General features: G+C 39.2%; 3 protein-coding genes across 3 annotated transcripts; all 3 read right to left on the reverse strand.

Moving 5' to 3' along the window:
- Positions 1 to 9634: 9634 nt before the first annotated feature.
- On the reverse strand, positions 9635 to 10750 carry LOC104456070 (membrane protein PM19L). Its single transcript, XM_010070791.3, has 3 exons — positions 10521 to 10750; positions 10238 to 10415; positions 9635 to 10146 (listed from the first exon to the last, which is right to left on the reverse strand). Exons 1-3 carry the CDS (start codon positions 10645 to 10647, stop codon positions 9909 to 9911), a joined length of 543 nt encoding a protein of 180 aa, XP_010069093.2. The 5' UTR covers positions 10648 to 10750; the 3' UTR covers positions 9635 to 9908.
- A 1094-nt stretch (positions 10751 to 11844) lies between these two features.
- On the reverse strand, positions 11845 to 17659 carry LOC104456071. Its single transcript, XM_010070792.3, is given in 6 exon segments — positions 11845 to 12230; positions 12992 to 15830; positions 15943 to 16121; positions 17174 to 17342; positions 17535 to 17602; positions 17605 to 17659. Coding segments are annotated over 5 exon segments (3252 nt in total). The 5' UTR covers positions 17648 to 17659; the 3' UTR covers positions 11845 to 12230; positions 12992 to 13037.
- Positions 17660 to 20512: 2853 nt separating this feature from the next.
- Positions 20513 to 21407, reverse strand: LOC104456073. Its single transcript, XM_018860864.2, has 2 exons — positions 20791 to 21407; positions 20513 to 20662 (listed from the first exon to the last, which is right to left on the reverse strand). Exons 1-2 carry the CDS (start codon positions 21355 to 21357, stop codon positions 20513 to 20515), a joined length of 717 nt encoding a protein of 238 aa, XP_018716409.2. The 5' UTR covers positions 21358 to 21407.
- Between the last annotated feature and the right edge of the window lie 5242 nt (positions 21408 to 26649).

A 26649-nucleotide genomic window follows, 5' to 3' on the forward strand; every position in this document is an offset into this window, starting at 1 on the left:
AGCCAACAACAAGGAAGCTAGCAGCATTCCAACAGACACCCGTAGCCGATCCTTCCTGTGTCAAACTGCACCATGAGGCGTCAACATTTACCTTCAGCGAGTTTAGGTCAGGTAGCTTCCATTTTGCGCAGCTGTTCTGATCTTCTTGTTTTCGGTTTGGTCGATTTTTCCCCTTAGCTTTCCATTTCATGAATAGATCTGCTATTGTACTAGCTTCCTCTTGGGTGCGGATCGGGTCAGGCTTTGTTCCTTTGAAAATTGCAGAATTGCGGTCTTCCAAATGTTCCATAGGATAGCAGCAAAGAGGGCTTTCGACTTTGCTTTGACTCTTGAGGTTAGATTTTTGAAAATCCACCTATCAATTTGAGTTATGTTTGCGAGGTCTGTATCGGCTTGACAATTTAGGGCCTGACCATGCAATTTTTGTCTAGTCATAGATGATGCGTTGTCTTTGATGCTTGGCCACATATCTGGCAAGTTGGATCAGGTAACATTTTCCTTCTGTGTAGGTTTTCTTTTGTTGGGAGTGAATTGCTGCATATGCTCCAGATTAAGAATATGATTTTGGGGGATGTTGGTAGTTGCCAGATTTCATGCCAAAGTGATTTTGGTATTTGGTAGGATGGGGAGGGGTTTTGTCTGGTGGGAAGGACAGTTGAGTTTTGTATTCGATTATATCTACTCTTGACAGTGTATGAGCCTGATCTATTGGCTATCCATACAAGTTTATCTGGTTTAAGATGCAGGCTTAGAGGTTGAGCTAGTATCTCTCTAGCTATATCTTCCTGAAACAAGTCATGAACTCTGTTTGTATCCCATTCTTTCATGTCGCTATCTATTAGTTCAGCCACAACTCTTGGGTCTTCCTTATTTGCTGGGCCAATGATTCTTCCGGAGGGCAACCATACATCTTCACGAATTCTTATTGTTTTCCCATTCCCAAAATCCCATCTTGTGGCTGGTTCGATTGCATCTCTCCCTATCAGTATACTTTGCCATCCTCATGAAGGCCGGTTACCTCTATTTGCTGCCCAAAAGTCACATCGAGGATAGTAGATACTCTTCATCACTTGGCACCATAAAGCGTTTGGTTTGTTAACTATTCTCCAAGCCTGTTTTCCCAGCATAGCTATATTAAAGTTCATCAAATCTTTGAAATCCAGACCACCATAGTCCTTCCTGGTTTTCAAGTCTTCCCATTTCTTCCAATGAACACCTCTTCTATTTGCATTTTGTTTCCACCAAAAGGATGCTACTCTCTTCTCAATAGTTCGACATATAGAGGTCGGAATTTTAAAAATAGACATCACATATTGTGGTATGGCTTGAATGACCGTTTTGATGAGGATTTCTTTCCTAGCCTTCGAGATCAGCCTCTCCTTCCACCCTTTCAATTTTCTTTCTACTTTTGTAAGGATCCAAGCAAACATTTACTTTTTTGTTTTTCCCCAATCTGCTGGAATACCGAGGTACTTTCCTAAATTTTCTAAGATAGAAACTCTCAATTTTGATGCTAGATTTTGTTTAAGGTTATGGGGATAGCCTCTCCCAACTAAAAGTCATGATTTATTGAGGTTTATAGCTTGCCCAGACGTAGCAGTATTGATTTAGCACATTAGAGACATTTGGAGCTTCTCGGATTGTGCCATCTAAGAAGAAAATGGCATCATCTGCAAAAAGGAGATGGGAGAGGGTTGGGCATGTAGAGTTGAGACGGATACCCTTTATGCTTCCATCTTGAACAGCTTTGCGCATGAGGGTCGAGAGGATGTTGATCATGATGATGAAAAGGTAGGGGGAAAGGGGATCCCCCTGCCTAATTCCTCTAGTAGGTCTAAAAACGGCTGATGGTTCACCATTAATCAAGATGTTGAAAGAGATCGATGAAATGCATATCTTAATCCACTTGACCCATTTCTCATGAAATCCCCGTTGGAGAAATCTTTCTAGAATATTTTGAAGCCGACAAAACGTTTCTATCGCCTAGTCCGGATAAGTACGGACCTTCTCCGTTTAGAGTCCGAAGACTTTCGCATCACCGGACTCAAGACTCAAGACTCAAGACTCAAGACTTCTCATTGACGCTTTTTCTAATCTAGTGACGAAGGCAATCCAGAGCCAAAGTATTTGGTTGAGGATTTAGTCCTATCCTCTGGAGAAGATCTCTTGGCTGGATAAAAATAACGGATTCTTTTATTCGTAATCAAGATCGTTTGAAGATCCAATGGTCGACGAAATATTCTTGGAAGGTTCTATTCTTGGAAACCAAGATCCTGATTGTATGGGCGAACATGATTGATGGGCCATCGTCAGGTTCCTTTAATAGCTCGAATGATCTTCTTGATTGATTCCGTCCAACGGGTAGATTGGAGGAATTCCTTTGGTAAGTGCCAACGGGTATGATGGCATAAAGGAGTATAAAAGGAAGACATTCTAGTTGCTTAAGTGCATGATTGATAGAGAAATTCCAGAGTCTGAAGCACCTTGATTATTAGTCGATACATTTTGAGCGAAATTGTATACACAAAGAGTGTCTATACTTAGTGATACCTTGAGCGAGTGTGGTAGATTATCTACACCAAGAAATCAAGGGAGAACATCGCTGTAACATCTCTTTGTTCATAGTGGAATCCAGCCAATAGGCTGTCAGTGCAGAAGAGTGGACGTAGGCTTGAAATAAGCCGAACCACTATAAACCGCGTGTTCAATTTTCTCTTCTCTCGTCTTACTTTAATTATTGTTTGTCTCAAATCTATCAACTGTCTAGTATTGTGCAATTATTGAGAAAATCCTTTATATACCTATTCACCCCCCTCTAGGTACTTATACTAGCTATATCAATCCCAACTTTAGCATATAATCACAAAGAAAATCCCATTCAACTCTGTCATACGCTTTTTGTATGTCTAGTTTTAGAATGGCTTGACATTTGCGTTTCCTCCTTCTCACCCTTATTAGATGGATCACCTCTTGGACAATAAATATGTTGTCTTGAATCTTCTGTCACTTATAAATATTGTTTGTTCTTTAGAAACTATCATTGACAGTCATGGTTTCAGCCTATTTGCCAACACTTTAGCTATGATTTTATAATTAAAATTACAAAGGCTAATAGGTCTGAATTGGGTGATGCTTTTTGGGTTGGTTACTTTAGGGATGAGTGTAATGTATGTTCTGTTTATCTCTGGTTCATACGTACCTTGGCTAAGGAAAGATTGCACCATGCTGAACATATCATCGTTGATGATTGGCTAGTGATTTTGATAGAATAAACCAGTTAGCCCATTCGGTCTCGGTGCCTTAGTAGCCCATAACTGAAAAACTACATCTTTAACTTCTTCTTTAGTTACTGGTTTGATCAAGTCTGCATTCATCTCCTCGTTTACCACCACTTAGCATTACTCTAATACAGGTTCATAATTCCGGTCACCAACGAAAGTGAATAAAGATTGATAAAAGCTGCAAATGTGATGAGTAAGGGTCTCGGGATCCCTGCACCAGGTTTGATCATCTAGCCGAAGCATAGATAATTTGTTTCGCTGTCTTCTTTGAATTGTGGTTGCATGAAAATATTTGGTATTTTGATCTCCCCATTTTAGCCATTCTATTCTTGACTTCATGCACCAATACATCTCTTCTTGCCTCCACAACTCTTCAATCTTTCGAACTATGTTGCTGGTTTCCTCTCTGTTTTGTTCCCCATCGGTATTTGTTAACTCCGTAAGTCGGAATTTGAGGGGGTTGATATGTTTTTGAGCATTTTGGAATTTTCGCCTACTCCATTTGTATAATTCTACTGCAATCAGCTTTATTTTATGAGTGAAGCTGATTACGGTAGAGCCATTTGCATTCCAAACCCGCTAAATCACCTCCTCACACTCTAGATCTTCTTGCCAAAAGGGTTGAAACTTGAACATTTTCTGACATTTCCTTTCTTTTTGTTGTAGAGATAAAACAATCGGGCTGTGATCCGAGCCTATTGTTGGTAGAGCAAAGGCCTATGCATTTGGGTGTTGCACTCTCCATTCCAAATTGTAAAGTGCCCTATCTAATCTCTTTTTACTAATGCATTTCCTTCTCTTTTATTGGACTAGGTGTAAGCATAGCCCTTGCTTTCAATATCCATCAGAGAACAATCATCCAAGGATCCTTGAAAAGCTGCAATTCTGTATCGGTCCACCTCCCTACATCTAACATTTTCCCAATGGTAAAGATTTCATTAAAATCCCCAATACACAGCCATGGAAGAGAATTAGAATATTTGTTGTCTTTTACTAAACACCAGAGTCTCAATCTCTCCTGAAAATTTGTAGGTGCATGTAAAAAGGAAATTCGCATAAGGTTGCCGCTGTTTAAATCCTTACATTTTATATTGATGAGCTCCTTATAACTTCCATTCACTTCCACTTGGACCTCCTTATCCCAAAGTAATGCTAAACCTCCAGCTATGCCAACTGGCTCAATAATGAGAGATTCTTTGAAAAGAGCCCTTTTCCTTACTCTCTCAACCACATTGTTCTGAATTTTCATTTCCATGAGAAATACCAGGTTGAGCTTTTCTTGAGCCACTAAAGCTCTAAAGTGCTAGGCTGTCAAGGGGTTGCTCAGCCCTTGACAGTTCCAGCTAAGTAGCTTCATCTTTGCTGCTAGCCACCATAGCCCATGTGTTTGCCCCTTCCCAAGATTGGATCGGGGTATCCAAGAGTTGATTTTCATTCATTACATGCTCATGTACCGATTTCTTCTCATAGGGATTGACTCGTTTTTGTTTTTTTGCCGTAAGAGCTTTATATATCGCCTTCCCTTTCTTGGAATTCTGTGATGACATTTCAAAACCAGCTTGACAGATAAGTAATGTTTGTTGTTTTTCTGAGTTGTAGCTTCTTATTATGCTCATTTGCTATGTTTTTTTCAGATTGAACAGGGACAATTGCCAGAGCATATTGTTCTTCCACCGCTGTTTCCGTTATTGTTTCTATCACCTCTATTTGCGTCTCCATTACAACCTCTTCTTCTGGATCCGAATGATCAAGTTTACCATAGAAAGTCTTCCAGTAGGGGCTGTTTTCTCTAACTTCCGCCTTTAGCCATGATCCACAGCATCCTAGTTGATCGTGAGGTAAACCAGTTTCTTCATAGGGTATTTTAGTGCAATAATTTGCATAATGTCCAATTCGACTGCAGGAATAACAATAATGCGGAAGCCTTTCGTATTTATAATTAATCCACCATTGCTTTTCCCCATAGGTAATCACAATGCCTGTTTTGAGCGGGTTGGACAGGTTTAGTAACACTCTGGCCTTCCCACTTTTCGTGATGTTTTTGCCTCTCGCCTCAATTTTTATCTCCTCTACTTCCCCCAGTTTTGAGGCTAAGAGGTGTATGGCACCTTCATTTACTCTAGCGCAAGGAAGACCTATAAAATGGACCTAGAACGCATAATACGTGAATTTATAACAGTGCTCAGGTATGTTTGGGTCACCTTGTTTCAGAACTAATAAATTACTTGAGAAAGACCAGGGTCCAGATTCTATGACCCTTTTTTTTCTTCAATGGATTGGAATATAAATGAGAAGAAACCTGGTTCAATTTGTTCGCATTTAACATAATCAACTTTTCAAGCTCGCTTCATAGTATTACTGAAAGCCTGAAGGTTGACATTAGGCTTCGAGTACAGCTTGCCATACAAGATTAATTCACTTTGTTGTTTTTCTGCTTTTGGAATGTCTTCTCCTAGGTCCGTGAAGTCATCTTCGGACCATAGATCGCCCATTCTTCTACACGATGCTGCTTGATATAGCTAGTAATAGCACCTAGAGGGGGGGGTGAATAGGTGTTTAAATACTTTCTCGAGATATGAAAGCAATACTAGGCAAACAATAGAAAGGAAGCTCTCCAAAACGAACTAAGAACAAAGTAAAGCAGAGAGTAGGGAAGAGAAAATTGAACACAAGGTTTATAGTGGTTTGGCTTATTTCAAGCCTACGTCCACTCTTCTGTACTGACAGCCCACCGGTTGGATTTCATTATGAATAAAAGAGATGTTACAACAATGCTTTCCCTTGATTCACAGTGTAGATATTCTATCACACTTCCTCAAGGTATCTCAAAATATAGACTCTCTTTTACGTACAAGATTTTGCTCAGCAAATGAATTGACTAAGAATCAAAGAGCTTCAGACTTTGGAATTCTTCTATCGTGCACCTTCTCGAACAACTGGAACGTCTTATTTTTATACTCCTTTGTGCCATCATACCCGTTGGCACTTATCAAAGGAATTCTTCCAATCCTCCCGTTGGATAGAATCAATTAGGAAGATTATTCGAGCTATTAAAGGAACATGTCGATAGCCCATCAATCATGCTCGCCCATACAATCAGGATCTTGGTTTCCATAAGTAGAACCTTCCAAGAATACTTCGCCAATCATCGGATCTTTAATCATTCTTGATTTGAATAAAGGAACTGTTATGTCATATCCAGCCAAGAGATCTTCTCCAGTCGATAAGGCCAAATCCTTAATAAAGTAGTTCTAGATAGCCTTTTCTCAACGAATTAGAAACTGTCAATGAGAATAGATTTTGAGTCTTGAGGCTGGTAGTCCGGAGGTCTTTAGACTTTAATAGAAGAGTCTGCAAAACTTCAGACTAGACTGATAGAAACGTTTTGTCAGTTTCAAAATATTCCAGAAGGATTTCTCCAACACTGCTAAACGAAGGTGGTTGTCCCCTCTATCTGCCATTTCCTGTCACCGATTCTGGCCGATGCAGCAAAACACTGTGATGCTTTGTCTATGGAGTGAAGGGAGCTCTAGAGGTGCCTTTTTAACTAGTGTTTTGCAACTGAACAAGATGAATCACTGAGGAGAACATGTATGCCCACCGTACGACGCACCGAATCACCGAGAGAAGCTCAAAACCCTATGTTCTCAGAGATCCCTTCGCAGGGAGATCCAGCCGCAGGGAAAAAGTGCCAGATAAACTATCACTGAGGAATCGCTGATCGTACCTTTAGATGAGAAGCAGGAAGATGGTTTGGGTGATTCAACAGACCTTCACAAGTCTTCAATCGTTCATTGGTCGCCTTTCAAGATGAGGATCTGGAGATGCACAGCAAACCCAACGACATTTCTCTCCATGGAAGCCATTTGGATGGGAATGATCTAAAAAAACAAACTCTAATCTGGAGGTGTATGTATGTGCGCTGCCATGAATGGCAGAATTAGGGTTTTTGATTGAGGGGATTTTTAGGGATTGAGGGTAGCTATCACCGAAGGATGGAGGGGAAACTCAACCATTGTTGAGAGTGTGTGCGAGGGAGGTGATGTTAGACAAGGGGACGCAATAAATCTTTAATATGTAAGAATTTATAAGGGTAGTGGCTCAATGTTAGCTATGAATCATGAAATAAAATTCATTACTCAAACTAATTTAATTTAGTTGTAGTAAATAATTGACAGTAACGATTCTCTTGCACGTTACTCTGGGGACTCATACATACTTGACGAACTCAACAAAATTATATAAAAAAAAAACCTTAAAACTTATGGCCCGAAAAGACTTATTGTCCAAATTGAATTATACAAATTCAAGAAAATTATATGTAGAAAAATGTAAGCATGTACCATGAAATTGCATAATTTTATTAAAGTACAAATCTTGAGAAAATAATAATCTCGAAATAGTGAAACTTATATTTAGTTTGGAACAAAATAATAATTTAACATTATTTCAATTTATAGTTGAGCAACAATGAGAAGACACAAAGAATGATGTAGATGTGATAACAATTTAGCTTTTGATAGAGATTATTGCAAAACCTATCACGTGATGTGATTGTTTTTCAGCAATACACTCAGTTGTCTAAAGTTTACACAAAATTTTAGTATATTATATACTCAATACAAATATAGTATATAATAAGTCGGACATTTTTAACTCATCATATATTGTAATACATCTTTGAAAAATTTGGTGTCGTGAGAGAAGCTTACGAGCGACCATCTTTGGTACTTCCATCGTTTTTTTGTTCCGTTTGTCATTTTCTTTAAAGAAAAATTCTCCTTCCTTTTTTCCCAAACAAACGTACTATTTTTTATAGCTGAACTTATTTTCATTTTTATTTTGATTACTTTTAAAATCTATTTAATGATATTTATTTATTTTCAACTTTCAAGCACAAAAGTGTGATTTGCGGACCATGCTATTGCTCGGTTTTTTTCGAATTTCTCCCATCAGTGAAATTTACGTAATATTTTAAGACTGCGTGTAGGTATTCTGAAATATTTTAGTTAGTGCATGTTAATGAATATCCTAAAGCATTTGTTAAGATGCTTACTGATAAAATTTATATTTTCCTGTGTACATATTCTCAATTGTGGAGGCTTGATTTTCCTCCAAGAAATCAACCATTCCAAACCGTTGTCCCTACAAAGAAATTAACTACCTTTGTCACATTTTAGTTCTATACCTAACAAAAATGTCTAATTACGACTTGAAATTAATAGGAGATTAATAGGAGGTAAAGTCCCCGCTTGCCTTTTGGCCCCATTAGATTCGTCAAGATTGATTTCACGGCCCCATTAGATTCGTCAAGATTGATTTCATTTCATGAAATAGAGGCATTCTAATTTCCTATGATTAGATTCGTCAAGATTGATTTCATTTTATGAAATAAAGGCATTCTAATTTCCTATGATTTAAATTTAAATTTATGTGATATTTAACTGCTATCACCATTTTATTTTATAATTTATATAAAGTAAAATGGTTGCTCGAAGCATTTAGCAGTGAGTAAGTGCTTTCACTAAAACCATTTCCTAGAAAGACTCAAAAAGTAATATTTAATATCCTCCTAAAAAGTCTAAAAGGGATATATAATTCTTCTCGTCCTTCAAATGCGCGGAGGACCATAATTTATAACTCTGAAAAAAAAAAAAAGAAAAAAACTTGACAAGTTGTGACCGTAATTTAAAGACGACCGTTCATTTTAAGAGAACTCGCAATAAATCTTTAATAAGTAAGAATTTATAAGGGTAGTGGCTCTGAATCATGAAATAAAATTCAAGTTCATTTTAAGAGAACTCGCAATAAATCTTTAATAAGTAAGAATTTATAAGGGTAGTGGCTCTGAATCATGAAATAAAATTCAATACGCAAACTAATTTAATTTAGTTGTAGGAAATATCTGACAGTAATGATTCTCTCGCATGTTACTCGGGGGACTCATACATGACGAACTCAACAAAATTATAAATAAAACTTAAAACTTCTGGCCCGAAAAGACTTGTTGTCTAAATCGAATTATACAGACTCCAGAAAATTATAAAAAAATCTTACAATTTATTGCCAAAAAAATTTATTGTTCCAAACGACAAGCGAGTGAGATCTGTGATGCAGTAAAATGTCGATTCGAATGCAAAACGAGTGAGACCTGGGATGCAGACGGAAAACGATCCTTAAAAAACCCATCTAATTTGACCTATTATTATTTTCTCAGCGCTTTCAAAGTTGGTTCTTTATATAGATATGCTATTTTTTGGTTATCGAGAGAAGTTTATAGTCCTAAATGATATTTTTTCCTTAATAAATGTGGAACTCAAATAACACTCAACTCTCCTCAACAAGCAAGGAAAAGAAAAACCAGCAGATCCAAATTACCAAAATAAAATAAGCACAATTAACGAGTCAAGAAAACCAAACTATACAACTGTAGCAAAGCATGGAAACACAAAATGCAAAGTTGCCAAACCACCACTGATGTGTTTCTTAACTTACAAAAAGAAAACCTCGGAAGAGAAAAATAAAAGGAAAGGACAACATGAATCATCTGTCTCCCACGGGCTCCCCACGAAAGTAAACATTACATGCATGTCCGAAATAGGAAGGGGAGGGTTATTGCCGTCATCCCTAGATGACCGATCCGGTGGTTGGGCCGCCGCCCTTGTAAGGGTCGCCGGCGGCGGCGGCGGCGCTGCTGCCGTAAGGGGTGTCCCGGTAACCCGGCCCGTAGCGGCTGTTGAAGAGGCCGGCGTGGAGCAGCAGCAAGTACAGGAGCTGAGTGAAGGTCAGTATTATTATGAACGCCTCCAGCACTCGCAGCCTCCACCCTCTGTGCCCTCCCACGTTTATCTCCTTGCATGCCAACCTGAATCAACCAAAACACGACAATAAGAACAAACTACAAGGAACGTATCGACAGGAACGAACGATGCGACGATGGGAAATCGCCGTTTTACCCGAAGGCGAGGGCGGTGATGGCCCAGGCGATGAGCGCGGAGGACGCGGCCGCGGCGAGGCTGTCGTTCCGCCAAGCCCTGATGTGGCTGGCGCCGGCGAGCTTCGAGATGATCCCGATGACGCCGGACAGGAGCGCGAAGATGAGGAAGAACATGGTCGCGCCGTTCCCTCCGAAACCTGGATCGGCGAAACTCACCTTCTCAGCATGTAAACGATCAAAACGGCGCATGCCAACTTACAAGGCTCGATGCGTTATATGTAAGATAGGAAGATGAAACGTACTGGGGTGACCGGTTTGGCCGTTGATGAAGCGGTTGAGGCACCAGCTGGCGAAGCCGACCACGATGAGGTACATGACCAGGTTGAGAAACAGCAGCGGCCCTGCTATGTTCCTTCCCATCGTCGCCATTTCTTCTCTCTCTCTCTCTCTCTCTCCCTCTCCCTCTCTCTCGCTCTCGCTCTAGTTGCAGAAGAAGCTGGTGAACTTGTATGGATAAGATTGAGGATGGACAGGTACAAAAAGCGAGAGGGTTTGGGGATGATATAGGAGGAGGAGGAGGAGGAGGAGAAGATACGCGTCAGAGGCGGTGCGATCCTGGAGCTCGCTCGTGCTGACGGGTGTCGAGGGCACCTGTCACTTGTCAGCATCATTCTTGATGAGTGCGTGGTGGTGCGTGGTGGTGTCGAGGCGGTGACGACAATGTCAACCGATGCGTCACTTTCACATCAGGACGAATCCGCTTTCTGGCCCATGTATTTTTTCGAAGCGTGGCGAAAGCTTCGGCTCGCGACAGTCTCCTGAGAGGAGAAGTGGTGTCATGTTCGACGGTACAATGAGTGCGGACTTGTGAAACTGCGATTTGATTTTGTATCAAATCGCTTTGTAAAGCTAAGAGAAAAACTGCGATTTGATTTTGTATCAAATCGCTTTGGAAAGCTAAGAGAAAGTAACAATCCCATTACTGCAATGTTGCGTAGAAAGGGCTCTTTCTTATATTAATTTTCACTAAATTAGATTAATACTACGAAAACTCATGAATTGGTACATCCTCAAAATTTCAAAACTAACAAATATTTTTATGACAAATTCATCATATATTAATTTTCACTAAATTAGATTAATACTAACGTGTTATCTAACTAAATAATTTGACAGTAAAATTTAACAAAAGTTAACATAAGATAAATTTATCACTAATATATTAATGTGAAATTTTTATGGTTAAAAAATTAGTTTAAAGTAAATTTATCACGAATATATCAATTTGAAAATTTTCATAATATTAACCCTAGTTAAAAAGGGCAAATAGGGCAAATGGAATTATCCAAATTGAGGCTTGGTTACTCCGCACAACCCGCAACTGGAATTCAGCAGTGGAGAAGCCCGTCACCTTATTAGAGATTTGTTGCGATTAGGCCACGCCGACGAGACATTTGGGTTTAAGCTCTTACCAACTTTTGACAGCCAGAGTCATCTTTTGGAAACATGTATAATTACCCGACAGTTTTAATTCCTTTGAAGTGAAATGCGTTGCAGTACATACGTCCCTTTAACAAAAGGGAAGACTGTATCCTATCATGTATTCTACGTAGAGAGACAAGCACATGAACTCGTGAAGTGAATCGCCATTTGATACTTATTAATCAGGATAAATATTCTACCAAGACACACAATGATCGTTTATGTAGATATGGTTCCATAATCTGTTCCTGAGTACCCAAGACATCTCTAACGTTAAACCAGACCCACTTCGAATTCGAAATATCGATGGGACACCACATGGTTTCCCGCTTCCACGCCGCACAATTTGCTTTTGGACATGTTGCTAGCCATGCCGAATTTCACAGCTGCAGCATATTTCCACTGACGAACCCTATGAGAAGCAAACCTCGACTCATATGGATTAAGGATCAGTAAGTGAGCCAAGTGGGCACAAATTTCTTTGCCAGTTCAATTGAGCCATGGAGGGCTCCAGAGAGTGCATGCATTACCTGCAACAGCCAAAGATAGCGATTACTGACAAGAACAGCCATCAAACTAATGCGAAATAAAGAAATAGTCGAAATGTTCTAAAACATAATTGTTTCTCTCCCTTTTTTATTCCCTTTCAAAACATTCTTGGCAAAGCACAAGCATAACGAGATGTTCAGCTTTGCATATGAAAGAACATTAACGAACGAACAATGGTCTGAAACAAAATAAGAAAAGAAAAGAGGTAAGAGAATCATGCTAGAAAAGGACATTCTCATTGTTTTGAGGTTTATATGTTCAACTTGCAGAAGAGAAACTTCCAAAACAATACTCACAAACAACATGAAGGGGGTAGTGATAGGAAGTCCAACCCATAAACTATTAGGTGGAGGGGACTCTCTGTATATCAGGTCTAAACAAACCCCATAAAAAGGCGATGAGCATTGAAAAGGGGAAATGATGCAGAAAAGAGTTACGCGTGCAATGAAATATCAATTGGAGCATGGAGAATAAATTGAGGCAATAATACCATGGTAAAAAATCCAATCTAAAAACTAAACTAGTTGGTACTATACATATATAATGCCCGTTCTGTAAACAAGCGATGTGTGATAATTACACATGCGATGTAACAACATTTTTGTAATAATCTGTGGAAGTAAATAAAATTCATTAAAAAGAAAAATTGATCTCTTGACATTTATATTATGGTTTCCACAGACACACAGTGATCGAAGGTAATAGAATTATGGAGATGGCACCTATCCTCTGCAAAAAGTACCTTATCTAGGGATTCGACACTCCTCACGTAAGGTTTTTTCACGCAATCACGATGTGTTGAGCTTCTTTTCGAGCATTTTGGCCCGTCGGAGAGCATCCAAGGCCTCAGCTTGTTTTCCAGCTCGTTTCAAGTTCACAGCTTTCACTTTTTCAGCCTTTATTTGTTCTTCCAGGTGAATACTGTCTTGGCCAGAGTTCTCTCTGCTTTGGAGATTGTGCTTCACAGGTTCGGGTTTTTTGGGTCCCCGTGATACCATGCTAGAATCATCTATTCCAATTGCTTTCAAGGCAGAAAAAAGCTCAGGATCAAGAAGATCCTCGATGACCACATCATCCATACCATCTTCAGAAGATTTACCAGAATCATGAGAAGCAGACTCCTCCAGTTGAGCCTCAAGAGTCTTGGCTAAATCAAGTTCAGCTTCAGCATCTTTAATCCGACCCTCTTTTCGCAGCTTCAAGGCCTGCCTTTTGTGGCTGAGGGACTGCTGTTGAATTTTGAAGCGCTCACGACTGGTTAATGGTTTAGGAGTCACTTTTGATGTATCCTCCTCCTTTATTTCCATGGGAGGAATGGCTGATGAAGATATCGACACACTGGGCTGGGGTTTGTCTTCTTCAAGACTCTTCTCCAGCAGTTTTGCCTGCTTAAGTTCCTCCTTGGCTTCTGCTAATTTCCCTTCTCGTTTCAAGGCGAGTGCTTTCTTCTTGTGAATCAAAATCTCTTGTTGAATGGAAACTTGGCCTTTCTGATGAAGTTCTTCACCAGCATTTGTTTCATTGACCAGCGATCGCTTATTTGCATGTGTCTCTTTTATTGCCATAATAGCTTCATCTTTGCTCGTCCTATTTTCATCAGCACTCCTTGGGGCAACTGGTTGAATCAAGGGAATATCATGAGATGACTGGGAAACAGAACATGGTCTGTCTTCTAGTTTTTCAGCGGAAACTTGTGCATTTGTCCAATCATTGCCAGTCAGCAAATCCATCATGTCAACAGAATGAACAACTTTAGAACTGGAAGCGGCTCCTTTAGCTGCCAAATCACCTTGGGCAAAATTTTGGGAGCCAATTAATTCTCCCTCATACCCAGATGCTTTGGGGCTCCAAAAATTTGATTTTTCAGGAAGAGTATCAGCTCTGTTAGTTCTTGTTCTCTCTAAGTTCATAGGTCCAACATCTAGACTCGTTGCTTCTTCAGTAGACCCATCATTTACTTTGACCAAATTATCCAGATTTCCATGTTCCTCAGGCCTAATCGAAGAACTTGAGCTCTCAGGATTCCTCTTTTCAGGGGTATCAAGCAGAGGTCCTTTCAGAAGCTCCAATTCCTCGATTTCCATTTCTAATGCCTTTGCCATCCTTAAAGTTTCCTCAGCCTCTTCCAGTTTTCCTTTACGTCTAAGGTCAAGTGCTCTTCTTTTTAATCCCAAGAGCTCCCTCTGGATTTTAGCCTTCGTTCTTGGGGCTGAAGTGGAAACCATGGATGAGGATTCAATTGTAGATTCAGCAACTGATTGAAGTGTATTGTCTGTGATTTTCTTAGAAGCTACATCTTGCACCTTTGCCAGTGCAGGTACTTCATCTTTCCAGCCCAAATCCTCCAACATCGATAGTAGTGATGGATCACGTAAATCACTTTCTGTCACATCCTGTTCAGGTTCATCATTGACTGAGCTCTCAATAGACGTTTTGACTTTATTATTTTCGAGCTTGGCATGCTCTGTGTTAAATTTGTTCTTCGATGCTTCCATCTCTGAAATCTGAGCCTCTAATGCGTTGGCCATTTTCAGCACTTCCTCTGCCTCCTCATTCTTACCTTCACGTCTCAGAGCAAGAGCTTTCCTTTTTATACCCAGGAGCTCCCTCTGAACTTCAGCTTTACTTCTCCGTGGCAACCCATCAAGTGAACTATGAAGGCCTTGAGTGACAAATGATTTGTCGACAAGAGTAGAATCATTCCCATCTTGTTTGTGACCAAAAGCCTTGGTTTTCAAAGGATATTCAGCGGATAGTGTCCCTCTGTCAAAATGAATTGATTGTGTTGCTAGTTCTGCATCATAATCTTCAGCCCAGCCTAAGGATTTCAAAGCAGCAGCCATTTCCGGGTCTGCCATATCCTTGTCTGTGACTTCAAAGTTGCTCTGCTCGTCAAGATTGCCAGCAACACCTATAAGGTTGTCCAAACGAAAATCGTCTTGTTTCTGCCGAGGAAGAGTTTCTTGCTTGTCATCATCCATGCTTTGAATTAAAGATGACAATTCATCATCAGAATCTTCGGCCCCGGCCAAAAGTTCCTGCTCTTCAACTTGCTTTTCTAATAATTTAGCTTTCTTCAATTCTTCCTTGGCTTCAGCAAGCTTCCCTTCACGCTTCAACGTAAGAGCTTTTCTCTTGTGAGTATTTATTTGAGTCCTGTCTATGCCTGGCTTAGTCTTGCCATCACTAGGCTTTTGAGGCAATTCTCCAATAATAGCCGACAGTTCACCCTCCACAGTCATGCTTGTAGGCTTCTTGTCTTCATTGTGAAGATCCATCTCAGACCATCCCAATTCTTTGAGCTCAGAAAGAAGGTCGTCCTTTTCCTTATCCTTGCTCACACGGGGCTTGTTTTCTCGGCCAGGTTCTGCAGAGATCATTTTCTCAGCAGGCAAAACCTTTCTACGGCTTTTCCTTAATGCAAGTTCTAAAGCATCAGCCTGCCTCTCCAGTTCCTTCCCTCTCTTAAAGGCCTTCAAGGCCTCCTCAGGTTTGCCTTCTCCCTTCAGAATTTTGTACTTCTTTTTCTCATCGATGGCTTGCTGACGCAGTTCCTCAGGGGTAGCAGATCCTGTCTCTCTCTGGAAAATTGGAAATAAAGAGGTCATCAGCTAAGTGCTTAAGGTGTTAGCAGACACGATATAGTCCAATAGCATGAGATGTGCCAACGCATAATAGACATCTTCTACCTACCAAGCTATCTATATCAACATATTCTTGACTACTGAAACTCGATGCGCTGCTTGTTGTCCTTTCAATACCAGAAACAATGTTGGCATCAGAGTCTGCTCCTGATGAGGATCCCTGTGCATCACTAGCAAGAATCTGGCCCAAAACCTCGTCCTCATTCTTTGATGTAACTCTTGAACTTCCTGTGATTTTCGAAAGAACTAACTATCAGAACCTGCATATCGACCACTGGAATCTAGATTAAGCATCCCAGATCAAGTCAATTTTGCCGAAATAATCTGTTTTCAGCTTCATCTTCATTGCACCTATCAAAGATTTGAGGTCTCTCTCTATTTTGTAGCAATAGCAGATTAGCAGTAGTTTTATCAGCAGAGGTAGTAATGCAGCAACTTACAAGTGAATCACACAACCACAACTATTGGCATAGCCACTGTGGTGACTACAAGAAAGCTGATTGGTTGTCACCATCATTAATCAATGCATGATATGTATATGTGCGTACGTGTGCATGTGCGTGTGCATGAATGTGTGTGTTTCGGTTGCATCGTTGCATATAAGACTGCGAGGACAATGGTTGCCCAGGGATTTAGGAATCCTTATCAGGATTACAGGTCTCAGGCTTGAGTGTCATGGTTGTAATCCCTCTATACAGCTTCACTGAGAACCAGGTTGAGCTTATGCAAATAGTCAACTGTGCAGTTCAGCAATAATCAGAACACCATATTTCTATGAGTACTATGTTCTAAGTTAGCTTGTGCCTGATGGACTCTTTTCATGTGTAGTTTTATTTAGAGGGACATAATAAACCTACATAACAAAATAAAAGAACACAGGAGACTGAAATTAGTGGGAAAGGAAGGAGGCGAACTGGAGCAGGTATGCAACAATCCACTTCGTTATGTCCCAATAGCTTTAGCAAGGAGATAACAGGAAGCATTAACCAATTATAGAGCAAAATCAGAAGGCAATTAATGAAATAGCAAATCAAACAGAATAAACAGATATTGTGCAACCAGACTTTACTCCGCATCCAGAAACAGTACAAGTGTCAAAGTTAGTTCCTGACCCCCCATAACATAAGAAGATTGAGGGCAAGCATGACGAGCATTGAAAGTAGCCAAAGCCTAGCATGTCAATCAGAACCATACCATATACCATACATACTTGTTAAAGGCAAATAGAGAGCGAGTTCGAAAAGCCAATACCGCACGAAACAAGACTCGACCTACAATACCTTTCCCGGCTCTGCTTCTGTGACCGTGCCGAAGCTCGAACCTCGCGGCCTCCTCCAGCTTCTTACACGGGTCGCAAATCCGAACAGGCGCGTCGCCCTGCCCCCTCAGAACCATCCTCTGCAGCGTGCATCCGTTGCAGAACAGGCCCCCGCATCTCCGGCAATGATGCTGCAGCGCACACCCCAAACCCCAAACCCAAAACACACAAACGTCACCACATCATCCGAAACCGCAAAAGACCCAAAATTTCACACGCACGCACGCGACCCGGACGAAACGCCAGCCGCCCAAATCGGACAACACGGCAAGACCGACACGACCATGATCACAATCAAGAAACGACCCATCAGACGCCCGAACCTTGCGGTTGATGAAGGTGAATTGAGAGGAGCAGCCCTGGCAATGGGAGGCATCGACGACCCAGTTGCTCCCCGCAGCGACGGCTTCGCCGGCAGTCCGATCTTCTCCAGCATCTTCTTCTTCTCCCCCCCAAAAAAAAAAAAAAAAACTTTCACTTGATTTCCCCGGGAGAACGAGGGCGGCGATCGAGAATCGGACAAAGATCGCTCCGGGCAAGAGCAAAATCAAAACTTTTTGGTAATCTCGGATCGGCTTTGGCTTGCGGGACAGAGATCGTCTAAGAGTCAATGGAGAAGGAGGAAGGTGGAGAGTGTGGTACTGCGAGGAAAGGCGATTTCGTTTTCCCCTATTGAGTTTTGCGATGTCGGAGTTTGCCTTTGGTTTTTGGAGAGTTTGGGACTTTTTGGGAGGGCTTGGACATGATCGGTGGCGGGTATTGGGTGGGCTCGGGCTGAAAATTTTTGAGATCCGGCGAGATTTCGGGCCGGGCTCCTACAAAGGCATGATGTCTGGATCCGGTCATACGTCATAAATGTCATAACTTTCGTACGTTGACGTTAATTTGAGTGACATCTTTCTTCAATTGATTACTTGCTCATCATGATTTTTAAAAAGTCGTGACACTCGGTGAAGGCCGTGTTGCTTTCTCTCCTAGTTTCCCTTGTATAACTCTCAATCTTTATCTTTCTCGAGTCGAGTTGAAATTCTCTCTACCAATTTGATTTAGGAGTATTTTGTTGTTTTCATTCTGATTTCTTTTTTAAATTCTTTGTAGGCTGTTGATGCCCATTTTCCTTGTTGGACATATTTTTCGCTTCCAAATCAACTCACTAGTTTAGATCTTCCGAATCAAGAAGTTCGATAGGATCAAGTAGGAATGTGATGAATTCCTACTATACTGGAAGCAATTATACAATTTCTCCAAGCTTTGAAAGTTTTCATCTCTCAATCTAAATATTAATTTGAGAGCTCTTCTGTCAATCTCAAATATAGATTTGGAAGTTCCTAAAATGCGTTTTTGTGCTTGTCCAACCTCTCTTAATCTAGATTTAGTTTTGGAAGGTTGTTCATCTTATATTTGGTATCTTTGCATGGTGATAGTGTTGAGAATGCTTAACCTAATTGTATACCACCCATTGGATAAGCCATAACTTTGTAGAAAAGGAGATTACGGAGCATGCTCATCACCAATAACAGTGCGAGATTTGGTAATCGATTGTCATTCTAGTCACATGAGAGGTTACTTATCAGTTTGTGCTTTATTATGTTACACTGATATTTCAGATTTATATTATTTTGAATATCTCATGTATCTTCATGAGATATGAATGATTCATATAATTTTGACAAAAAAAAAATGAACATTGCATGAAAGTTATCATACTCAATAATTAATTGAAAAGTTATGACACTTAATGAATATTATACGAAAGTTATAGAATTAATATATTGAAAAACCTTAAATAGGTACACGTGTGATAAATTTACCTTAAACTATTTTTTTAACCATGAAAAATCCCAAACTGGTACACTATGACAAATTTACTCCAACTGACCATTAAAAACCTAAAATTGGTATAGATATGACAAATTTATCCCAATTAATTTATATGACCGTCAAAAACCTCAAACTTATACAATTGTGACAAATATAACATTCGTTAAATTGGATTAATGCCATAAAAAATCATAAAAATTATATAACTATGATAAACGGAGAGTAAAATCCTAAATTAGCACACCGGTTAACTATTACGTGTCATTCAACTTAATAATTTGACCGTAAAATTTAACAAAAACTATTATAGGATAAATTTGTCATAAGTCTAAAGGTGTACTGATTTAGAGTTTTTGGTGATCAAAAAATTAGTTTGCAATAAATTTGTCACATATGTATCATTTTGGGGTTTTTCAGAGTATTAACCTAAAGTTATAATATTTATTGTATCTTTTTTCTAGAAAGAGTGAGGTTGGATTATACAAAAAAAATTTCCATTCTATATTGTGGACAAATCAACAACCAATATGTCCAAATTCAATCACATCACTAATTTATCTTAACTTCGCCAAAATTCTCCTAGGTCATTTTTGGAAAAAGGATGAAATTGAAATAGAACAAAAAAGGTAAAAAGAATGTGAGGTGATTGACTACATCCTTTGCCTTTTTTGGTAGGTAATGGTAAATAATCTTAAATAAAGTTTGATAAATAATGAAAATTAAACATATAACTCTAAGAAAAAGAAAATCCTAGCTGTTTTTCTAGGGCAAACACTCTAGCTTTTGATTGTATACACAGGACAACCACTGCCATTGGTGGTCGTCATTTCTGACGAAGGCCTCCACAGTAAAGATCGTCGACCATAGTAACCACCTCGATCGAGGACATGAGTGGCTTGCGAGTTCACGCAGACATATTTGGGAAATTTTCTTCAAATTATTAATTTTTCAAGAAACAAATGAAACCTTTATTAATCTAATTTTTCTTAAAAATAAAACCCTTATGTGTCCATACTTGATTTATGTAATTGAAGTCCAGTTAAAAAAAGAATGGATGCGAAGGAAAATCAAGTTTCTAATGTACAAAGAACCTTCTATCTCTCGCCCAAAAATTAAGATGAAAAAAAAAAATGCAAATTTGGGGAGAAGAGAAATGAATTTATAGTAGAAAAGGAACTTCATTAAGCTTCACATACACCATTTCCCTCTTCTCTACCAAGCCAGATGAACCAAAGTTCAAGCAACAAAATCAATGATACATCACATTCAGATCAAAAGAAACTCTCCTTCTTCCTCATTCTCAAGCCTTTTCTCACATTATGGTGCAGAATCTGGTCGCCAACCCGGCCGCGGCGTCGATGGCAGCAAGGTAAATATTCTGGAAAACACAAAGCGCACGCAAACAGTCATTAGGGACAACGTAACAACGCATAGTAAAAGTCATCGAAGTATACTTGTTTTACAAAAGTAGTAAATAGAGTTAAGAAATATGTTTTGTCATAAACTCCACATTTTCAAGAAGGAAGAGAGAAAGAAAAGCATAACTTGCCGTGAACATTGCATGGCTGGGATTGGTCGGGACGATTGCAAAGGACGTGGAGGTATTAGCATCGGTTGCCGGTGGCTGAAACTGTGAACGAACAAAACAATGCATTCCTTAGAAGCAACAAAGCTTTCTATATTTCACTATCAACGAGCTATTGTTGTAGAATGGTTTACTATAGCAAATGCGTCATTTCACTACTTCGTTTTCATTACCTTGTTCTTTTCTTGTCTCAATTCTCTTCTCATGGCTTCGAGCATCACGAAATTATCCAAGAAGTCATTGTGCGGGTGCGTGTAGTTGCCGTGGGAGAAGCAATCGCTACATAGATTGAACGTCTCGGCCTCACCGGCGTCCTTGAAGCACTTCACACACGTGAAGAACATCCCTAGTGCGAGGCACCCGCACCCATCACATAGAGGCCTAGCGCTCGTGGCAATGTAGAAGAACGTGATGGCCTCGTCGAAGCTGAGCTTTCCCGTGCCACTCACGTTCAGCTGCTTAAACAAGTAAGGGTTGCTCATCCTCACATAGCCCTTGACCTTCGTGAAGGAAAGAAACTCCGAGAGGCACACGACGCCGTCATGGTCATGGTCCATCTCGGTGACAAAGTCCTGTGCCAACTGTTTAACGTTCTCGGCAGCCGCGTCGAAGTAGACCTTCGCAGTACGCTGCAAATCCTCCATTTTTTCCTTGTACAAAGCACAGTTTCGGCAGCCGCGTCGAAGTAGACCTTCGCAGTACGCTGCAAATCCTCCATTTTTTCCTTGTACAAAGCACATTTTATGGTTTATCTCCCAAATAACAACGTAAAATGAGCAAGAGAATTGGGTTCAATGGTTTAATTAAGGAAGGAGATCTACAGAGAGAGAGAGAGAGAGAGAGAGAGAGAGAGAGAGAGAGAGAGAGCACTAGCCTACACATGCTTAGGAATGAAGTATGCTTAACAAAGAAGGAAAGCGATGGCAAGCTGTAGAAGTCTATCCTGTAAGAATTATTGTCACATTCCAAAACCATAAAAATAATGGATGGCATGACCATCTTTCAACACAAAGTACACAGCATCAAATATAACTAATAACCTGATATCAACATATATATATATATATATCAGATTAACCAACAAGTTGATCACAATATCACAATTTCTATAAATCCACAAAAAAGAACATTTACAACTAGAATTCAATCAACCCAACAACTAGCAATAACTAAGTACATTACTTCCTTAAGTCATAATAATAAAAAAAAAATAGCAATTCTAAAAGTTTCCCACCGACGGTGCTTTCGTTCTATTCGCTACTAACCAATGAATCTAAAAAGATTAAAGGATGAGTAGAATGAACAATAATAGCTCAGTGAGTAATACGTATCTTCTAAGTAAATCGATCAACGACTATGCATATATACAAAGTAATGCCAAATTTCATAACTCGAACTCAATATATAAAATACATATTGAATCATATAAGAGTTATTTTTTATTATCAAAGATTTATACTAATAAGAAAAACCCATTTAAATCACCATCACAATTCAAGTATCAATGGTCAAGTCCATTAAATAATCTTCATAAAATATCACATATCAATGGTCCATCCATTGACTAATCTATTGCTCAATACTTTACTATGGCCACGACACAATACCTGTGATAAGGCGACTAAGATTCCTTTTGGTAAGGTCTCCATCTACAAAGCCAATAGCTCAACCTAGAAGAATATCCTAAATCTAGTATGCATACCTCATAACCCCTTATTGGGTTTACAATCCTATTGAGTATAAACAACCATCCTCTAATATTGGAAATCCAATCACAAAAATCAATATCATAAACCAAGCAAATAAATTTTTGCAACAAGAGCATCCGCCATTTCCTACCCATTTCTCCAAGCATCATAAATCTTTCCATAAGATGGTCACAAAGCAATTTTCATATATATTACTCCACACACTTTGTATAACACGCTTTTGAAATATTCATAATCAACTAAAGAGTAGCAAGTGCTTGATTAAGCTTTTATACAGTAAATATGCTCTTCACAATTCAATACATATACATATATATTTCAAGGCATGGTTTTATAAATCCAAAGAAGATATAGTACCACTCACCTTATCGCCTACGTATCATTGAACTTGTAGCTCTATTAAATAACCGATGAATAATGTTAAAATCAAATAAAACTCTTACCTTGAGTACAAATCGACTCAACTATACCTTAATGTTAACAAAACAACTCATATCCGTTAACAAATTGCTTACCCAAAGCGATTATTTAAGCCGTCCGCAACTTGGAGTTTCGATGCACAATTTGATTACACCATAACTTTCTCCTCTGAACCCCGTTCCGAACGTATTTATAGTTAATAGAAAGCCCTTTACACATACTATAAGAATTTCAACTTGGCCATCCTAAAATCAAGCCAAAAAATTGACAAAATATGGGCCCGAAGCTACTGGATGCACATTGTTCACTGTGCGTAGGGAACTTCGAAATTTTGTTTCAGGCAAATCGTAAGCTCAAATCACGATCCATAAAATCCCACGGCTTCACAACACCCTAAACTATCATTTCTACAAAAATACATGGTTTAACAACTCAAAAATCAGACTTCGTCGCTCAATTTTCCTAAAATTAATTTGAGCCCTAAACTCGAAAAATAATTCGATTAGACGAAGGAGGGGCTTAATCTCTTATCGGGTGTTACATTACGAAGTCGAGTCGGTTTGGTGAGGCGTGCATGCATCAAATCCCCCTTCCTTTCTTTCCCTTTCTTCTTTTTTCTCTCTCCCGAAGTGGTTCGTGCTCTTAAAAGTGAGTGACCATTGTTCATCCCTTTTTCTTTTTTGTTTTCTTTCTTCTTCTTCTTTTATTTTTATTTTTTATTTTTTTGACTTTTCAAACCTTCTTTTGTTTCCTTTTTAAAAATAATGTGGACCCACCACCAAGGGAAAAAAAGAGTCCAACTTTTACATTATACCCACCTTAAAAGAAATTTCGTCCTTGAAATTTGAACTTATCTCAGCTTTCAAACAAATGAGGATATTTGCATCTTGCTTCCTACTCAAGTTCCCAAGTGGCTTATCTCTCAGTGTGGTTTTGCCATTGTATCTTCACATGAGAAATAGTTCACTGTTATAGCACCTGATTCTTCTCGTCGATAATGCAAATATGATGCTCCTCATACATCAAATTCTTTTGTAATCTCAATGGAGTAAATTCTAGCATGTGTTCAAGATTTGGCACAAATTTCCGCAACAAAGAAACATGGAACATATTATGAATACCTAATAGTGTTGGTGACAAAGCCAATTATTGTGTGACTCATGTGATATTATTAATTAATGGTTTAATAAATATATGAGAAGTTACGACTCCAATGGAATGGTACAATTTTCATTGAGAAGTTGTCATTCTTTCGAAGAGGTGTCTTTTATAAAAGTTAAAAAAGCGCTTGATAGAAGTCACCTATAAATAGTATGTATAAATAAGAATTTGGCCATCTCTTCACCCATGATGTAAAAAGAACTTTGTATTCTATCATCTATCAGATAGAATACGTTAAGGGAAAAATAGGTTAAGTAAGAGAAATCGAATTTCTTCATCTTTTTCGGTGTTTATGCAACAAGTACTTTGAAGGTTTCATTATGGATAAAGGTAAGTATTTTTTTTTTTTTTTGTAACCCGGGAAACCCCGTAAATCAACAGTCGGCGAACAAATCCTAGGGGAGCGACTGCAGGACCCACCACACAGTACTCTCAGGTAAGAATCCCACAATACTCCAAGTAAGAATCCCTAATGACGCCTCTGGGATTTGAACTTCTCCCATTCGTGAGGGGGAGAGAGCCCGAGCCAGCTACACCGCTGAGGGTGGTGGTGATAAAGGTAAGTATTCATCATTGAAAAAATCATAAAAATAAAAAATCATTTGTTTTATATTTTCCGTATAATAGAATTATGTTTTTTGCTTATAATTGTATTCATGGTTTAAGATCTCATGATTTTTTCCTAGTATTAAAATATTATGGATTATGGATGAAGATTCGTTGAACGATGATGATCATTTTTCACATTTTTTGATGTTGTTGAAATGATTCTAACGGAGGAAATTCGAATGATAAAAATGTTTGAAAGAAAACGGATTGAAAAAAATTGAAGAATGGTGGTGAACGAGCACAAGGAAGAAGGTACGTGGAGTCCATGCATATGCTATGATTGCAAGCGTGTGGAATTCATGTGCCATGCGCTACTATGTAAGGTGCATGCATGACACATGCGCTGGGTTAGGCAAGTGCAACACGCCGGAGTGAGCCATTTATGTTTCTGCCCTTCACTTATTATTACATTTTTGCCCCTTAACCCTTTTATTTACGATGCTGCCCATATCTTAGCTGGATATTTATTGTTATGCCCCCGTTGATGATTATTTACATTTCTCCCCATTTATGCTGGATAATTACGATATTGTCCTAACTTATTGTTTATCATTTTGCCCCTAGATGTTAAATTCACAATCCTACCCCATTGAAATTATGGTTTTACAACTTTATCCTTATGCTTTAATTATAATTTTTACCCTTGTGTGTAATTTGATGAATGTTTGTGCTTCACAATATTAAAAATTCAATAAAGAATAGTTTATTAGTCACCAAAGTGGTCAAACCTTAAGATCCTTTGAATTTTTTATATTGTAAATTGTTTTAATTAATTACCTATGATTAATTGATGCTATGATTGGAATTGATATGTTAATATCCCTATTGATGTCATTGATATATTGAAGCTCATTTATTATAAGAACTTAGGGATTAGTCCAAAGGTTAATTAATTTCTTATAATTCATGGATATAATAATTGGTATTGATATTTCTTGTAAATTTGTTTGTATATCCAAAGATAATAAATAAATTTTAATAAGATATATTTATAATTATCAAATTAAAGTTATTAGTATTATTATGATTTAATGTATGTTAGTATATCATAAGATCGTCAAAGGAGAACTATGATGTATATATATTGTTCAATTTAAATTTGATTAGGTGATATTCTCAAAAAATTAATGTATTAATATTTTCTTAGACTGCTGATAAGTCATTTGCCGGTATATTAGGGCGTTGCAAATAATTTAAAGACTACTCTTCTTAGAAACGTTTCGCAAACAACACGTACGGATTTTGTTTAAAAAAAAAAACGAAACGCGTTTGGTTGCGTTTACGTTTTTTTTTTTTTTGTTAAACAAAATAAGAACAAAAAAAAGAAACATAAAAAAGTTGTTTCTTTTCAAAAGAAACACTTCTTGGAAGGCACAAAAGAACAAAAACGAAAAAACAAAACCGGAACAAAGGAACAACACCGGCTGAAGCTCTTCTCCTTCGTGCGTGCTCGTCGCTCTCGGCTGAAGCTTCGTTCTCGTGCTCTCCCTTTTCCGGCGTCTCTCCCATCTCTCCGGCGGCTCCCACTCGGCTGACTCTCCGGCGACTCCTCACTCCGGCGACTCCAGGTACGTTTCTGGTGCTCCTCCTTCTCCGGTCAGCGTTGCTCCCCCTTCGGCGCGGCAGATCTGGGCGAGCATGCTCGAGGCTCGAGCAGCAGCTCCAGCTGCTCGAGCAGCATCTCGCGAGCGAGCTGCTCGAGCTGCAGCTCCAGCAGCAGCAGCTCGCTCGAGTAGCAGCTCCAGCAACAGCAGCTCGCTCGAGCAATTGCTTCCTTTCGTCCACTCTCAGGCGTGCACATTCGTTCTCCTACTCTGTTCATTCTTCTTTCCCCTGTTCCGATGTTTTCTTTGATCGATTCGATGATGTGCCAGTACCTTCAGATTTTCTTATTTTCATTTTGAAAGTTTTTGTGGGTTTATGTACGTTGGGGTGAAGTATCGCTGTCGAACTTTACGCCCAAAGCGCATGGATCGATTGGAGATTTTTAGGGATGAATGGAAACTCGACATATGTCGGTTAGGGCTCAAGAAATCAGGAGGAGCAAGTCTTTGCAAATGGCGTTGTTCCGGGTCTGATTCGCTGATTCGCGCTACGAATGCTGATACGATCCCCATTCGTTTGGGGGATCAT

The sequence above is a fragment of the Eucalyptus grandis genome, chromosome 8 (assembly GCF_016545825.1).
Source record: "Eucalyptus grandis isolate ANBG69807.140 chromosome 8, ASM1654582v1, whole genome shotgun sequence".
Taxonomy (NCBI): Eukaryota; Viridiplantae; Streptophyta; class Magnoliopsida; order Myrtales; family Myrtaceae; genus Eucalyptus; species Eucalyptus grandis.